The sequence below is a fragment of the Cariama cristata genome, unplaced genomic scaffold (assembly GCF_000690535.1).
Source record: "Cariama cristata isolate BGI_N322 unplaced genomic scaffold, ASM69053v1 scaffold9514, whole genome shotgun sequence".
In the NCBI taxonomy this organism is placed as follows: Eukaryota; Metazoa; Chordata; class Aves; order Cariamiformes; family Cariamidae; genus Cariama; species Cariama cristata.
Genome location: NW_009614657.1, coordinates 1 through 17,992, shown reverse-complemented (window position 1 = coordinate 17,992; position 17,992 = coordinate 1). Strand labels below are relative to the sequence as shown.

Genomic DNA, 17,992 nt, shown 5'->3' with positions numbered 1-17,992 from the left:
GACCCCAGCCACAGGAGCGGCAGATGTGCTGGAGGCTGAGGTGATGCCGACATCCATCTGCTATAAATTAGGTGGCAATTCCCAAATGGCTTCTCCACAGATCCTGCAGTGAAGCTCCCCTCAGCCATGCTCTGCAGCAGTAATTAACTCTGTAACACCACCAGCCTTTTCCTGCTGTAGAAGCTGGCTTTCTCCCATGTCCCCTCTATCCAGCCTCCCAATTGCTGGAGAAAAGGCAGGTCACATACAACTTCCCCCAAGTATGTACGTATGCACAGCAGCTTTATCTCCCTGAGAAATTCCAGGCAGCTGCCTACAGCCACTGAAAACCCCTCTGCCTGCCTGGAGAGGAGCGAGCATCCCATTTGTGAATCTCAGCAGGCTCAACAGCACCCCGCCAGTGCAGAGGCTGCCGTTATCTGTCTTCATTTAACAGTTATCCAAAGGGCTGGGTTTTAAAGCCAGAATGTCTGCTCCAAAATGAGGCATATGTTAATCCTACGCAGGACAGCAATGGATGAGGCAGGCTAAGAAAAGCAGGCAAAAAGATCATTATCTCGCAGCGCTAATCTGCTTTCTGCAATTATTCTATTGCACTGAATGTGTCGCTGGCTAAAGCCGTGGGTTGCAAATAAATCTGTTTCCACCGTGAGTCACAAACCATTAGAGGATTGTGCTCAAAGTAGTGTCCGGACTGCTCTGCACTCAAATCCGTATCACCCCTGGAAGCCCCTCGGAGCCCTGTGGATTGCAGAGCAGGTGGGGTTGTTCCCCTGGGGCCATTGCATCACGATGCCTGGTGCTGTGTTGCGGGATGCTGGTGCTGGGGCAGCTCTGCTACGTTCCCCAGGTAACGGCAGGGATGTGGGTGAGCCAGCCTGAATCGGTGGGATGGCAGCGGCCCATCGCAGCTGCTTGCCGGGTTACTGTGGAAACAGCAGATGGTCAATGATGGTTAAGGGATTTTTGCAGAAAGGCCATTTTGAATCCCTAAACGCCAGGTTTATTGATGTTATGTAGTTGATCCTAAGGGTTAAAAAAAGGGGTCAGATCGTGGAGCAGCCATCAGCTGGAAGGTCTGCAAACCCCAACGGAATGTGCGCAAACCCCCACCCCCAGCCATTGCGGCCCAAACATCCTTATCGGCTGCTTGCCTGCAACCGCAGCCCAGATGTACCTGCCGGGAAGGAGCTGGGGAAGATTTTCAGGTAACAAACAGACTTGAGGAGATTATAAACCATTTGCATTTAGTTCAGGAGGAAAAGAATCAGTGTTTGTCATATAAATTATTCACTGGATAGTTAATTGGTTTGTTTTGGAGCTTTTCCATCCTGGGCTTCAGTTTCTGTTTAAAACAGCCCATTTGGGATACAAACCAAGGGTTGGTGCCTCTGCTTTGCTTTCTTTAACCGTTTGCCACTCTGAGGGTGGCAAGGTGGGGGCAAATGCTGGCAGGATCCTTCGTAGAGAAGCTGTTCAATTTCAGGAGGAACAAAAGCCTCCAGGCCTCTGCAACTGGCTCCAAGAAGGACTTTTATTCCTTGCAATGTCCAAGGGAGCTGCTGGGAAGAGAGGAACAGTTTTCACCTCGACAGCCACAGAGGCAGCAGGGCAGGTTTGCTTGGAAATGCTGAGAAAGTTCACAGCATGCAGCCGGGGACAGGACGGTGCTTCCCCAGCTGTGCTGTAGTGGTGTCGGGGTTTTGCAGGATCATGTAGTCATTCCCACCTGGCAAAGTCCCCTCTCTGCTGGGGCCGTCACTTCTCCACTCTTCCTCCTGTGCTTTGGACTTGCCAGTGTTTGAGCATTGATTCTGGAGCTCATAGATTCGCTGGGGACAGGGTGGTGGCACATGGTGTCTCCTGTGATCTTTATGCATTAAATGCAGCTTGTCTCGGTGGTCTAGGGGCCTCGCAGGCCCACATCTCCCAGGGGGTTCCCCCTCCAGCTGCCTGGCAGTACTGGGACCAGCATTTGAGAGCGGGTAGTGCTTCTGAGCCAGCTCAGATTTGGGCTTCCAGGCATACATCTCCCCTCTTCCCCAGCACAGGACTGCAAAGTTTGTCTTCTACCTCCCAGTATCCTGGGAAGGGCAGCGTCAGCATCTCCTGCCCGGCATCTGGGCAAGCCCAGCAGCGCTGATGGGGTGCAGAGGGGCTGCTGCTCACCACACTCGCCCAAGCCCCCCAGTGCAGGAGGCATGGCAAGAGCTTCTCAGCTCCGTGGGCACATCGGAGCCAGCTCCTGAGGTCCAGCCAGGTGGCTCCACAGGTCGCACCCCTTGCTATGTGGCTCTGCGATTCCTGCAGAAGCAAAGGTTTTGTTCTTACTGAAACACGTTTTCAAATGGAGTATTTCTCCTTTTTGATTTACACAGCTACGTGCCACTGGGCTTTTTATTATTAACAGTCTTGACATGGGTAAAAAAGCTGCTGAAGCTCTCTGAATGGGAATGGAAGAGGAACACTTCGGGGGTAGCCAGATCACCTGAGCCCGGAGAAGGATCTGCAATTTAACAGAGGAGCTGTCCCAGCCTGCGCCTCGTCCCCGTGCCAGGCTGCGGGGCAGGAGCCCGTGGCGGCTGGCCGCTCGCCAAGCGCAATTCAATCAAAGGCATCAGGGTAATTGACTTCATGTCTCCCAGCAGGACCTGCAGCCAGCCGACGCTTTAGCCGAGATCAAGGCTCAACAGAGGAAAACAAAGGAAAAAAATCATTCAGAAAGGTCCCTGGCTGCTGCTGTGCCTGGAATCTGGCTATTAATGTTGGTGTCCCAGGGGACCCGGTGTGCTTCCAGCCTGCCATGGAAATAAAAAGCCACTGTGCACAGCTGGGGTGCAGCCTTCTCCTCTCCCCCTGGAAGGAGCCAAGCTCTGCCCACCGGCCACCCCTCCCTCTCACTGGCAATGGGACGGTGACCCCTCTGCCTCCAACCCTTCCCTGCCAGAGGTGACAGCAGCGGGTGCCGGTGGGGCCGCAGCTGGCCCCGAGTCCGGTGGTGCTTCCCCCAGCCGAGCGTGGCCAGGATGCGCTGTAGGTGCTGAGGCCGGTGCCGTATGTGCATTTGCCAAACTGTAGTCTCAAAATGGTGTGGAGCCCCATCATACTGATGAGGGCAGGGGAGGTCGGCATTACTCCCGCTCGTGCAAGCAATGACTGAAACCCATCGGATTTCTCCTACACAAAGAGCGAGGCTTTGGAGTGATGATGGACCTAAAGGCTCTGGTTCCCTAAGCTGAATTCATCTTTATTTGCATTAAGTCATTCTGAAACACTGTCATCTCATGGGAGACAGGGAGGGATTGAGATTTCCTTTGGCTCAGTACCTGGGGTGGGAGGGGCAGATGCAGTTTCCCCCTTGCAGATCCTTTCTAGCAGGATGTAAAGCAAAGCACATACCAGCATGTGCTGCCAGCCCTGGCATCACCTGTAGCACTGCCTGCAGGCATCCAGGACGGGAGCCAGCCAGAAACAGAGGAGCCAGCCAGAAACACAGGAGTCAGACAACATGTGGAGAGGATGAGTTTCCAAACCTGCAAAGCCAAATTTGATTTGTTTCTAGTGCCGTCGGCATGAGTGCAGCCCAATGGTGCTGCAGCCTTGGGAGTCCTGAGGACTTGCTTCAACAAATAGGAAACGTGGAGGATGCCAAAAGCACTGTCAGGCTCTGGTTATTAGAAATCCCATAGGAAAGAGCATGAGCCCTTTGAGTAGCCGGGGAGGAGATGAAAGAGGGCCAGGATGGCAGCTGCAGCTGCACCTTCCCAGGGACATAGCAGCACCGCAAACTCCACCATCGAAGTGGAGAGGAGACACCTACAAGTTTGCAGTCCATAGTGGTACCTCTTCATCTGCTGTAACGTTTTTGTAGAACCGTGCAGGGAACAAGGAGGAGGTGAACAAGCTGCTCAGACCCTAAGGAAGGAGGTGCTGCTGCAGAAACCTGAAGTTCTGCTGCTAACAAAGGCAGGAGGTTTATTGATCAAGAAATGGGAAATAATGGTCCTAATCACAAGCAGCCTGGTATTGATAGAGCTAAGTTAATAATGCTTAAAGGGAGGGAAGGAAAGGTCAATGTACAAGTGAAAAATTGACTGCTGTCTTGTTAGGCCCGAATGCCTGTATTATTAAATATAAACTTTGCAGTGCACCTCAAGTAAACCAGGGAACATAAATTATGTAAATTCATCTCCCACCTTTCTACTGCACTACATTAAAGGAAGCAGGGTAAGACCCAAAGTACATGATAAAGGGGGGGAGATTAAAAGGAAATGCACATAAGCTTAAGGGTTATAGCATGCATAGATCAGGTCATAAATTAATTTGAATGAGGACTGTTAAGATCCTCTAGCGTAACCCTGGCCATAAAATTTCCTCCAGACATTCTTCTATGAAACCTTCACCTTTGTCTGAACAAGAGAATATCCTCCAGAAGGACATCAAAGTTTGATTTAAAGGCAGGGCATAATAGAAAAAGCACTATATCCTTAATAAGCTAATAGAAAACTCATTTCTTATATCCAGTATAAATGTGGTTTGTTTTACTTTCCAGAGAGACTGGTTGCCAACCAGGAAACTTTAAGTGAAAAAATGCCCTTTTTTCATTAGGACTAGAAAAATCTAGAAAACGAGTATGAGTGAAAGATCAAAACATCAGTAATTTCAGGCTGGTATTATGCATTTAGATGTAGAAAGAGCATTCTCTTTAAAATTTGTTTCTTTTCATGTTGGCATATTACAGGTCAGAGATGAACCCTTACCTGTGTGTCCCACTGGGAATCTGGTGTTTGGTATTTTTAGAGCAGTAGCATTATCCCAGTAAGTTTGCTTCTGTGTAAAACCAGCTTTCATCCTAAAGGAGCTGCTGCCCTGACAAAAATCAGATAGGGATTTCTGCTCTGGCATCCCAGGGAAGCAGAGCCCTTGGGGCCACTGAGGTATGAGCCTGTGCTGCTATTGCAGCGAGAACATGCCGGTGAGACAGAGGAAGAGGATGGGCTGGTTGGCATGAGACATGCCATTGGTGTGTGGTGGGATGATAACCAGAGGGATATCCTAGTTAATAACTTGTTCCCCATCAGTGATTAACACCATCTCCTGATTAACAGCTGGGAAAGAGGTACTGCATTTTGCGGCCACTTCAAAAAAAAATTAGTGCCGACCGGGCAAGGAGCAGGTCTTAGAGGAACGACACTGGTTTTGCTCCTGCTGCATCCTTCCATGCCTTTCGGCTGCTCACAGAAGTCTCTCTGCTCTACCGCACCACCAGGTTTAGAAAACTTACGAAGATTCATGCTCTTTCAGGTTGCTGCCTTTTTGTCAGGTCTGGTTGAGATTGAGCAGCAAGTAAAAAAAATTGGAGGGAGAGGCAGGGATGTTGTATGAGCCTCAGTCCCTTGGGGACCAGGCCAATACTGACCACAGGCACAAGACCTCACTGCTCCTTGCAGGATGTTTCCAAAGGAAAAGAGGTCAATCCCATTCGCTGCAAGACATGGGTATCACAAAGAAGCCCAAAGCACATACTACAGTCCTGCGTTGTTGTTACTTAGAGCGGCTCCCTGCAAAGCTGCCCTGAATTTATCATCTAAAACCCTTAGCAACATTAGTTGGAAATTTGTCATGCAACTGTTCAGCAAGCCAATGTTTGCTCAGCTCACCTGTGCCTGGCTGTCTCCACGAGATCTCATTTGCCTCACCTGCGTGGAACAGGGTGACCAAGATTGCCAATGTCTAAAAATGACGTCTCTGTTAGCTGCCATCCCTGACACCTCCTCTTTATGGCCTGATTTCCCAAGGAAACAAGGCTGCTGCGATCATGTTGCCTCTTTGGCTCTAGACCCCACAAATCACTTTAAAATCTGTTGGCCACTTTCAGGGAGCTGTGGCAGCAGGGTGGAAGTCTCAAAGGCAGTTCAGCTGCTGCAATCTCGGCAAAATTACATAGGTGAGTGGAAGGGAGAGAGTCAGTCTTGTAACCCCACGTGGGAAAAGGTTCCAGCCAGACCTCTGTTAGTGAGCAGTGAAGCCACCGAGGCCAGGGGACATGCACAGCCCAACTGCAGCGGCTTTGCTCACATTTGGTATCTTTTTAAACAGCCGATGATCCATGAACAGGACACAGAGCCCCTACAGCACAGGCTCCTGGGCCATAGGGAGCTCGCTGCAGCACTGCCAGCAGTGAGGCTTCGAGCTGCCCCTGAAGTGATTTAATCCCTAATAACAATATTTGAACGCTTGACAATTAGAGAACTCTCATGCCGCTTGCTTGCCAAGATGTGAGAGTAATCATTTCTAAGACCCCCTCGCTAAGCTGTAATGCTAATCAGTATTAAGATTCCTCTTTTTCAGATTAACCCCAGCATGCCATGAACCGATTGCTGGAAGCCGGTCTGGAGGCTGGGCTTGCTTGGAGAACTGGTAGGGAGCTCACGGCCTCTTGGTGCGTTGCGTGTGTTTTATTTGTAGGTAAGAAACACCGGTCAGGGTGGTTGTGTCTCAATCCTGTCTCCTTTCAGGAGGACTGATCTAGAGGCTGCTTCTTGTCAGCATGAACCTACAGTCCCATCTCTGAATGGGCAGGAGCATCTTGAAGCAGAGGTATCTGAGCAATGATGGAAATAGTGCTGGGTCTCAGAGGTGCTGGTACTCAGCCAGGGTACCGGGACTGCACCATGGGCTGAACGGCGAGCGCTGACAGGGCGGCAATGAAGGTCCGTGACTCTGTGCCACTCGGCTTTGGTGTCCTCGAGAGCCAGCTGTGAACCTCTGGTGTGTGACTCGCACATGATGGAAACGACCCCTCTAGTTTTCCTTTTGAAAGGGAATTCTCAACCCACCTTGGCCTCTTCATTTAATCTCCCAGTATTGGATACTCATCAGCCATTGCCTCCCTCCCCTTGGCATTTGCTTCCTTTCCTGTTGCTAGCACTCAAACACTTGCTGCTGCATAACAGAGGGGGGAAAATGCACAAATGTCTCTTTATTCAACAGATGGCTTGAAAAACCTGAGAAGGCTTAGCCCTATGTAGAAGGCACTTGTTTTAAGGATGCTTCATATGGCAGAACTGGAACACACGGTTTCCTTTCATCACTTATGTCAAGACTGGAGTTGGGCTAAGAGGTGTCACCCCCCCTCACCGCTGCATGCCTGCCTCCTTCGAGCTATGTGGAGAATCTCTTCTCTCCTTTCTCTCTGTCTTGATACTTTCCCTTTGATCTGTGTCATCTCAGGTTTATGTTCCATGATGCAGAAAGAGCTTCATCAAGTGGGCAGGAGCAGAGCCTCGCAGCAGAGCGTGTTCACTTGGGTTATTTCTCTTCCACATCGGGTTATTTCTTTTCCTTTCTCTTCCTGCACAGCAGCCAAGGAGGGAACTTCTTTACCCTAGGAGGAATCAGCCCCTGCCAGGGGCTGGCATCACTTGGGGATCACACGCGGCTCTGCCTAGGGCTGATGGCTTCACATAGCATGTGATGTGCTGTAGGGCTGGGTCTTCCTTTGCCAGGGTTGGCTTGGTGGCTTAAAAAAGCAAGTGTAGAGCAGAGCACCGAAGTGGCCAGTGGGCACCAGGAACCTCCTGTGGTTATAAAACAAGAAAACCAAAATAGCTTGAATGCTTTTCACACTGTGTAGGCTTAAGTGGTTTTTAAAACAGGCTGGGTTTGCCTTGGATGTGGTAAATGAGTTCTTCTGAGTCTGGGAGGGCTGTCAGTGTGCAAGAGACCGAGCACGGCAGGACGGGCAGCCTGAGCCACAGTAGTAGCTAAACATCCCCCAGTTGCCTCAGACAAGCCCTGTACCTGGGTACAAAGGTCCTTTAGGTCGGGGTGCCTTGTGCAAGGGGTAGATGAGGGTTAAAGCTGCCATGCAGTAACATTATTGAAGGCACTGACAATTTTTTTTCTATCTTGTGGGTCCACCTTGAGTGGTTCTGGGGGCTCAGACTGAGCGTGGACCACTCGACCGAGCTGTGCTGATGCAGGCTGCTCTGCCCAGCTGGGTCCCAGCAGTGCATGGGATCTCACCGGCCGAATAAGAGTGGATCCCACCCTGACAGCTTCCCCAGACTAGCTAACCTTCCCCTTGGGACAAGCCAGGAGTCAGGGAGTCGCAGTGTCTGCCACTAGATTGTGCAGTGAGGTTATATGTGGCACACAGGTCGTGTCTGATTTTTTCTTCTCTTTAAAGCAAAGGCCTTTTTTAGTGTGCGAATAAATGCTCTCCTAAAAGAGAACACACCATCTGCTCCTAAGCACAAATTTAATTTTCCGAAGGGTTAGACTTAAATAAGATCTACAGGCTCAGAGGGGTGGCTGGAGGACCCCGTAATGGGTTTTTGCCCCTTCTGCATCTTGCTGGAAGCAGATGTCTTAGTTTATGGCAGGGCAACGTGGTGCCTGCAATGAAACAGGGGCTCTGGCAGCTGGAGACTCCACAGACTCCCTGAGCTCCCCAGGGCCTGATGGTTAAATTAGCGCTTGCAGGTAGGCTTAGAGCATTGACATGCAGACAAACAATCAGGAGAGAGTTGCATGGGGGCCCTGCCATGCACAACCTGTGCCCTGCAAGGATCCACCTCTTTCCTCATCCTTAGGGGAGTCAGCAAGCGGGAATCACAGCTGCAGTGAGGCACTTTATTGTGCACAGTGATTTGTTGGGTGATCTGGAGCAAGGATGTGCACCTGGCTGTTTTTTCCTATGTGGGTGCTAAAAGTGCCAGCCAGCTCACCAGTAACACCAGTGCAGGGTCAGGTTCAATCCCTTTAGAGCACTAGTCCTGCATCAGCTGAGCCATGTGGCCCTCACACACTTTGCCTCTCTTGCCTTCCAGCCGCTGGTGTTGCTGATGGAGTGGCCTGAAGCCACTAACTTTGCCTGCCTGATTGCAGGCTACTGCCGTCTCCTGGTGGACTCGAAGAAGATGATATTCTCCAGGGCCCCCAGCCAGCCACCCCCACCTCAAATTATCAAGGCAGGTATGTTTCAGCCTCTGCTTTATGTGCAAGCCCCTTCCCCAGCCGCCTCCTCCTCCTCCCTCCACCTAGGGCTCTGCAGCATTACAGTGGAGAAGGGTTTCTCTGGTATCCCTCTGCTTCCATTCTCCCTGCATAATCAGCAGACCCCCTTTTAACCAGAAAACAAGGAGCAGGGAGAGAAGTCCTCATTTTGGATAAACTCTGACTTGTGGTGTCAGCTTGGGCTTTAAACACTTACTGCAAGTGTTGTTCTGGCAGCTCCTAGAGCAGATCCAGGAGGTATGGTTTGAAAAGACCTGTAAAGCTGCCAGCTAAATGCTGGGTCCCCGCAGAACAGCCTGTGTATTGCCGCAGGGATGCAGCACACGCTCCTTGGCTGGCATCCTGGCTTTAGAGACCCAGCATGAGTGTATGTGCTCAGCCAGGGGCTGTGCTCCTGCTGCCTTTGGACACTGCTGCCTTCATCAGTGGGGGTCTGGGCTGCATGGGCAGCTCTGCAAGGACAGCTGCTCTGCTCATTTCCTAAATTAGGAAGGAAACTTTGGTGTCCCAGCTTTTCAGGTGCTCAGCCTGATGCAGGGAGCAGAGGGTTGGTCTGGGCACAGCAGGAGACCACAACAGCTAAAGACAGGTTCTGTCCCACCAGGCACCGATGCTCTGTTTCTTGAGGATGGATTGCAGGTGTAAGTCACCCTCAAAATGATCAATGAGTCTCAAGAGTGATTTCAAACAAGAGCTAACCATGAGCTACATGCTGTTGCTCTATGCAGGTGTTCACATTGAATATGTTTTGTATAGGGAAATATAAAATACAGGATCAGTGGCTGGAGATGGGCAAAATACCAACCCAGCTGACTCTGGAAGGTTGCCCCAAGACCTCCTGAGTGATACCATGTGACAAGTCTTCAGTTTAGCTGGCAGAGTGTCGAAACTGCCTCCTCAAGATGGGACTATCTGGGGGAGGTGGGAAGAGTGCTGAGAGCTAGTAGGGTCCTTGGGAAAGGACTCAGTGCCTCTGAGGAAGGCAGCTGGACACGGACTTGGCACATGTGGGAGGACAAACTCTGAAGAGGCATCAGGAAAGCATCTGCAGCAACCTCAGTGAATCCAGGCAAAGGCCTGGCAGGTGATGTTGGTGTAAGTATACGCGCATGGTTTCCTTTAGTTTCTTCATCTCTGCCTCTTATTGACAGCTATCACTGTGCTCTCTGCTCTGGGTGCCCTACAGAAACACATTTAGTCACATTTTGCTATGAGTGGAGGGTGTTTCCAACCTAACTGGCTGTCATCAGATTGGCCCCTCCCTGGGTCATGTCACCCTGAGATAAGCTACAGGGAGACATGGGGCACATGGCTATGGGGAGTCAGAGGAATGCAGTAGGAAGCGGAGAGCATCCCAGAACATCCCCAAGGGGTCGGCATGAGGCTGGCAGCACTCACAGTTACTGGTCACTCAGGGGATGTCTCAGCATGTGTGAGTGGTGCTTTTCCACACTTGAGCAACAGTGATAATAGCCAGGGTTTTTCCTTGGGGAGATTTTGCTCTGTGGGCATGGTCTAAACCTATTCCAAAAGGGGTAGTAGATCTTGCCCTTCTCTTGACAGTCTCGGGAAACCAATGTCACTCTGCAGAGGGCTGGAGTGAGTGTGAGAAGAAGTCATGGTGTGGGTAGGACAGCAATGGATCTATGGTCTTCATACGAAGGAGTTAGTCCCTCTCTGGATGACCCCTATCCTTAGGGGTGCAATGAAAACCTCTTTGACCATTGAAGTGGAACAGTTTCCCTGCAAACCCAGTACACTCAGCCCAGCCACTTGGGCATCCTTCAGAAGGAGTGAATTTAGTGTGTATTGAGAAAACAAAGTCTGCTCACAGTTCTAGTCTCGCTACAGCTGCAGGCTGAGCTGTCAGGAGCTAGGCAGATCACAGGGAGCAGGGGCTGCTGATCATTAGCATGTCTCTGCAGGAATGATAAGAAAGCCCCACTGGGATGAATCAAGTTAGCCCAGGCTGCCGGCAAGCTGTGCCAGAATCTTAAATGTGAAATCAAGCCCTGGCCCGTGCTTCTTGCCTAGAAGAGGAGCACATCCATCTTCCCTGAGGCCCATTAAAACTAGACATTTTTAGAAATGCACGTTCTGTCTGGATGCTCTCAGTTAGATTTGTCTCTCTGTGTTTCCCTGTGGAGCCGTATGCCAGACCCTTGCCCTCCACACGAAGGGCTGTGCCATGCTGGAGCTGCGCAGGCAATTCGCCTCCCTGCCCCTCCCTCTCCCTGCTCCTACCAGTAACCATCACCAGCCAACCGGTTCCGTGCCCTTGGTTGCTCTCTCAGCTCTTCCTCGGGACCTTCTCCCCTGGAGCATCCAGCAGTTGGATTATGGATCCTAGCTTTTTGGCCCCATTTGGCAACAGGCCCTGGCTTGGCATGGGCAGCCCCTGCGGCTGTCCGAACAGGGCAGGCTGCTAGCATGACCCATCAGAGGTGTCTGGCTTTGGGAAAACCTCTGTTTCGGTCCATGCTAAGCCCAGCCCTGAGCCCATGTCCCCAGCAGTGGCAGCCTTGTGTTCACTCGCACAGCTGTCATTTCTGAGAACAGGTGTGTCCATAAATGAGAGAGAGAGATTGTTTTGAGTGGGATTTTAGCATTGCAGGTGATGAACAGTATGATACAACCATGTGTTTGAGGAGACAAATTGTCCAATTTGTTGAGCTAATGAATTTAATTGGGATTTACTTGATTTAATTTATACTTGGTAAAATGGAGCCTGCATCCCCCTGGTTGGGATTTACTTGATTTAATTTATACTTGCTAAGATGGAGCCTGCATCCCCCTGACAGCTGTTCTCCGCACAATTTGACCTGTAATGCAGACACATGCCCCTCCTGAGGGCAGAAGTTCAAGCAGTATTTCAGCCACTTGCCTAGGCACTAAGGAGTGCGGGGAGGCTGTCGCAGGGAAATGTTTAACAGCAGGAACAGAGGGATCTTTCGGAGCTAGCCTGATCCGATAGCTGTCAGCCGGATAGAAACAACGCAGTATTTCAGCCACTTGCCTAGGCACTAGGGAGTGCGGGGAGGCTGTCGCAGGGAACAGAGGGATCTTTTGGAGCTAGCCTGATCCAATAGCTGTCAGCCGGATAGAAACAATGCATGGATCGTGGGCAGCGAGGGACAAAGGATGGGGATGGGCTGGGGAGGGGGGGTGTCTGTCACTTAAAGTCAGCCAAGCTATGTTGGATGTCTCCCCAAAAGGCAATACTGCGCCACGTTTAGCAGTGTCCTGAGGAAAACTGCTTGGTCTAGCAAACGTTATGCAAAAGTGGTGACAACAATTCCTTCTTGCTGTATAATGCGTGAACTGGCAAACTGAGGCTGAAGGTCCTCGTTTGTGCGTGCAGCCAGGCTGGTGCCATTGCCCTCTGAATTCAGCTGGTGGCTTGGTGATGCAGCACCTGCATCTCTGTGTCTCAGTGCCTGCTGTGCTGGCCAGCACTCCTCTGGTTCTGCCCAGCTCTGCCCTCCAGCAAGCTACCGGGATCTCCCTGCTGCTGTCACACAGCACAGAAACAAGATATTTTCCCAGGCAGTTGACATGGATGGACTCCAGCCCAGAGCAGTAAGAAAGCTGAGATGTTTAGGAAACAGACCTGTCAGGAAAGGCTAAAGGAGTTTGTTGTGGTTAGTCTAGAAAAGAGACAGGTGGGGAGATGGAAAGGGAGGAACAGGACCATATTTCTGATGGCTAAAGGTTGTTCATAAAAGAGCACTGATCAGTTGTGCTGCTGGTCCATGGTGTCATTGATGTAATTCCTCACAAGAAATGGCTTTAGGATCAATACTTTCTTATCCTAAATGTCATAATATTTAACTTCATAAACTTTATGATTAAACTCTATAGCATGTAATCATTTTGGAGACAACAGAGCAAACCACACGAGGAGGTGGCCTGCTCCATCAGTGTGTCACAGGGCTTTTGCTGCCTGGGCCTCAACTGCTTCTAAATCCTGTCCAGCCACCCCCTAGGCTCTTCTGGCCTTCATCATCGCTATACCCCAGCCACATCTAAGGGCCTCACTAAAACACTTTCAACAGCTCCTTGTTAATGAGAATCCAGATTTTATTGATTAAGGAAAAAAAGGCATGTCAGCTTCTTCAATACCGTGTGGGCTTTTTTTCAGCTGGCCATCTTCCATGTCCACCATGTAAATCTCTATGTCCCTCTCCCTTCTGCATCCTCCAGGTCTTCCCTTCGTTCCTTATTGCAGGGAGGCGTTGATGTCTCAGGGCCAGAAGGTCACTTGTCTTCAGTGTCAGCGGTTGCCTCCTGCTCTCAGTGGCAACACACGTGGTATCCCTCGGGGCTTAACCCTTTCCTCTAGAGAGATGCACGCACTCAGCTGGGGAGGCCAAGACAAGCGTGGCACATACAAAGCCACCCGTGGGAATGTGCTCCCCTCCATCACACACATGTTTATGAAGGTTGCTTTAGTTACAGTTTTCCTGCCTCAGGGGTGGGGTACAGACAAGCTGATCACCTGAAATCCCTTCTACCCCATGATCTGTTCAAGGAGTTGGTCAATAGGACCCCTTGGGAAAGTGCCCTCAGGGACAAGGGAGTAGAACAGAGCTGGCAGATCTTTAAGGATGCTTTCCATAGAGCGCAAGAGCTCTCAATCCCCAGGTGTAAGAAATCAGGCAAGGAAGACAAGAGACTGGCATGGCTGAGTCAAGACCTGCTACTCAAACTAAAGGGCAAGAGGAAATGCACATGCAGTGGGAGCAGGGACAGATGTCCTTGGGAGGAGTATAGGGAGGGATGTTGCCCAGTTGTGTAGAGATGGGGCCAGGAAGGCCAAGGTGCAGAGGGAGCTGAACTTGGCAAGGGATGCAAAGAATAATAAGAAGGGCTTCTATAAGTGTGTCAGCCAGAAAAGGAAGGTCAAAAAATATTTAAAGGGGGCTTATAAGGAAGTGGGGACAGACTTTTTTATAGGGCCTATAGCGATAGGACAAGGGGTAATGGGTTTTAAACTAGGAGAGGGTAGATTCAGACTAGATAAAAGGAAGAAATTTTTTACAATGAGAGTGGTGAAACACTGAAAGATGTTGCCCAGGGAAGTGGTAGATGCCCCATCCCTGGAAACATTCAAGATCAGGTTGGACAGGGCTCTGAGCAACCTGATCTAGTTGAAGGTGTCCCTGCTTATTGCAGGGGGGTTGGACTAGATGACCTTTAAAGGTCCCTTCCAACCCAAAGCATTCTATGATCTGCATGTGCAGGACTTTTCTTCTGCACTCATTACTGGCGGATAGGCCCAGCGGGTTGCAGAAGATGGTTTTTCAAAAGACCAGCCAGGTGGCCTGGCTGTGCCACAAGGAACAACAGTGTCCCGCTGCAGTCTGGCATGCTGAGGGCTGGAGGGCAGAGAGCACATGGATGTTTCTCCAGGGTGAGCAGGAGCTTCCCCATGCTGTTTTCCCTTCTCCTGGGTGCTGCTGCTAATGTGCCTGTTGTGGTTTTGGTTTAGATTACATCAACGCACACAACCTTCACCGGCCTGCTACAGCGGGGCACACGGGAAAGAAAGAGAGCAGGCTGGTGGGTGGCTCTACCACCAGCGCCGAAGCAGCCGGGACTCCAAACACCAGGGCTTCAGACTCGGAGCTCATCAGCTTTTGCTACCTGCACATGCGAGAGCAGAGGAAGGAAAGAGAGAGCAGGACAGATATTAATGAAAACCTGATTTTTTTTGAGGAAACTCGTCCCAGGACCAAATCTGACCCCACTTCCAAAAGCTCTGGCCAAGGCTACAACGGGGCAGCTAATGAGTACGACCCAGATGGCCTTGACCAAGACAGGCACGCGAGCAGGGCCAGGGCACACACCATAGACACCCACCTGCAGAGCGACACCTCGCACTTTTACTGTGAGTCCTGCCAAGCCAAAATCAAGAGCCGGCTGGCCTCATGCAAGGCGGGCAAGCCCAGCAGCACCCGGGACAATATGGTGGACTTGATGTCACTTCCCCCTCCCGGGAGCGATGAAGAAGAAGAGGAGACGACATCTCTGCTCCCCGCCATCGCTGCCCCCCCTCCTGGCTTCCGAGACAATAGCTCAGACGAGGATGATCCCAAGCGCCGGGCAGCTGCTCAAAGCCAGGAGCAGGGCCGGCACCTCTGTGGCATCCTCTACGACGAGATCCCTGTCACGCTGATAGACAACGTGCAACCACGGACGGTCCGAGACCATGCCCAAGAGCTGGATGACGCCCTGGTGTCCACCCTGCAGGCGCTGGAAGCCCTGGCTGCTTCAGAGGATTGTCCGCATCCTCCACCACAGCAGACAGCAGGTATTTCAGTGGCTGTGACTTTCTTTTTTCCCTGTAGCCTTTCTTTCCTATGGTACCTCCTTCCCTTTAGTCTCCTTCTCCTATCCTATATGTGATTGTGGAGCAGCTCCTAGTAAAAACTAAGTTGTGGCAACAAGCTCTAGCAGGAGCAGCCAAGCTGCTGCTCAGAAGAGAAGCTGAGGTGGGACTTCTCTCCGTGACAGTAGCTGAAGGAGTCTCTTGGCTATCCCATACCTGCCATGGTCCACGTGCCATGATGCTGGGGTGAGGCACTAACAAACCAGTACTGTGAGCATGAGTTTCTCCCTGCTGTGACCCTACTCAGCTGGTACCTTCGGCCCCCGGTCTTCACTGGTTCCCACCCAGGTTTTGCAGTGTGTGAGCCCTTCACAGGGCAAACCTGCTGTCAGATGGGTGTCTCTGGGACCGGCCTGCTGGCAGCACAGTCCTTTGTCCTGCTCCCTGCCTTGGTTGCCCTACTCACTATGGCAGAGTAGCTGTTACCTGATTTTTTTTTCCTTCTTGCACCAGAGAAGTCCCTGTAGCTCTGCTATCACTAACACTGGAAAGCTTCCCAGGACCTTTTCCTGGGCCAACAGTTCTTGCTGAATTGAGCTAGCAAGCCAGCTCAGTGCTGACAAGTGATCTCTGAAAAGCATCAACTCTTAGTTGTGGGAAATCAGTAAAGTTTCTCCGATGGGATGCTGTGTCCTGTATTCCTAGGACCCTCCTGCCACGTGGAGTTCCCCTCTCCTCCACATAGCAATGTGGTGTGAGTGTTGTTGTGGGGCTTTCTTTGTGTCCCTCCTCAGGTCTTATTGTCCTGGCTGCCATCACTCCTGAGTCATCCTTGGATTCTGGCCATGAAACCAACTCTTCAGAGCTAACTGATGTCTCGGAGATGGTCTCTGCTATGAAGCAGCATCAGAATGCAGCCTACTTCCTCGCTCAACACATCAACAAAGAAAACCTCCTGGCCAGAAAGGACTTGCCTTTCCGAATCCAGAGCTGTGCTGCCCAGGCTGTTCTCACTTCACCCTACCCCCTCAGCCGCCAGGAGCCGAGCCCTTCATTGAAGCCAGACTTCTCTCACCAAAGCCCCAACCTTACCAACTGCAAGAGCAAACAGGAGCAGCAGCATGCTGAGCAGAGCTACACCTTGGCTGTCCAGCCAGGGCTGACCCCCCAGCTTAATGAGCAGAATAGGGGGGCTCCAGTGCCAGACTCTGAATGCAAAAGTGCAGGCCACACAAAAGCTGCCTTTGAAGTATCTCTGCAGGCCACAGCAGCCCCAAGCAGGGATCAGACACAGGATCTACACGAGAAGATGCCCAAAGAGGTCCAGCCGAGCTCCAAGCTCCTCCTGGATCAAAAAAGTGGTGTAACTCCAGCCATCATTTCAGCTGCCCTGCAGCAAGTGGCAAATGCAAAAGGCTCTGCTCCCCAAGCAGCAGCAGCCTCAAAAGAAGACAAGAACATGAATGGTACCAGCAGCTCTGCATCAGCCAGCAGCAAGCCTTTGAAACTTAAAGGAGATCCACAAACTGCAGAGACATTATGCAACTGTCAGCAGCAGCAACTCTCTCCACAGCAGCACTGTGAAGTTTCTCCAAGTCCTAAAGAAGCTCATAGCAGTACAGCTGAAGCTTTCCACCTTGCCTCAGCAGGTGAGGAAATGATGCCCGGTAAGAATTTTGCCTCTAAAAGCTACCAGCAAAAAGTTAGTAGAGATGCTCCAGGAAAAGCCGCAAGTGGAGAGCCAGGTCAGAAGGCAGGTGGGGAAGCCACAAGCCTCGTCTTTCAGAAACATACAGCTCCTTCAAACCAAGGACAGAAAATGCAACAGGAAAGTTCAGCCAAAATCTTAAAATCTGAGATTAGCAATCTGCACTCTCCATCACCTGGTAGCACTTTCAGGAGCACCAGTGAGGAACCCAAAGGGCCAATCCAGCTGGTGCCTAGATCTGAGAGCCTGCAGATCAGCACTGTGCCTTCCAAAAGAGTAGAAAAAGTCCTGGAGGTGACCCAACAAGATGCTGACATCCCAGCTAAACCCAAAGTTCCAAAAGCTCCCTTCAGGTTGAGGAACCTGTTCTCTGCAACATTTCCAACCCGGCTGAAGAAGGAGACGGACGAGCGGCAGGCCCAGCTGCAGAAGGTGAAGCAGTATGAGCTGGAATTCCTTGAAGAGCTGCTCAAGCCAAAGAGCAAAAGTGACCTCCCACCACAAGAGTATCTGCACCCTCCTGTTCCTGGGCGCTGCAGCTGCCAGCTAAGGAGCAGTCCTGTGCAAAAAGTCCCAGGGATGTCCAGGGAGCAAAGGCGCAGCTGCGACTGCAAGCGGATTTGCAGGGGGGTGAGGCCACCCCCTCACCAGTTGGCGATGCCAGAACTGGAGAGGCGAGGGAGGGATAAAGTTACCGATGACCAGAAGCAGGGAGAAACCATTAGGTTGACAAGTGTAAGCAGCCCTTCCAAAGGCAAGCGGATACGATCCACAAGTTTGGAGTCCAGAGACTACCGGTCAGATCCAGAGAATGGTGTGTCCTGTTTGACAACATGTGCTTCCCGGGGGGAGTGCATGGGTGCTCCACACTACAGGAAGCTCTTGCGTCGCTACAGTGTCAGTGAAATAGATAAGACTGATAGGACATCCCT

At 51.2% G+C, this 17,992-nt stretch overlaps 1 protein-coding gene across 1 annotated transcript in view; it reads left to right on the top strand.

Moving 5' to 3' along the window:
• Positions 1-17,984, top strand: part of FRMPD3 (FERM and PDZ domain containing 3) — a gene marked incomplete at its 3' end in the record, with an annotated part of 32,011 nt that extends 14,027 nt beyond the window's left edge. The window contains exons 13-15 of the mRNA XM_009699507.1: positions 8,835-8,979; positions 14,513-15,334; positions 16,147-17,984. Of these exons, the coding sequence (XP_009697809.1) occupies positions 8,835-8,979; positions 14,513-15,334; positions 16,147-17,984 (2,805 nt within the window). The remainder of the gene's footprint in view (positions 1-8,834; positions 8,980-14,512; positions 15,335-16,146) is intronic.
• Positions 17,985-17,992: the final 8 nt, after the last annotated feature.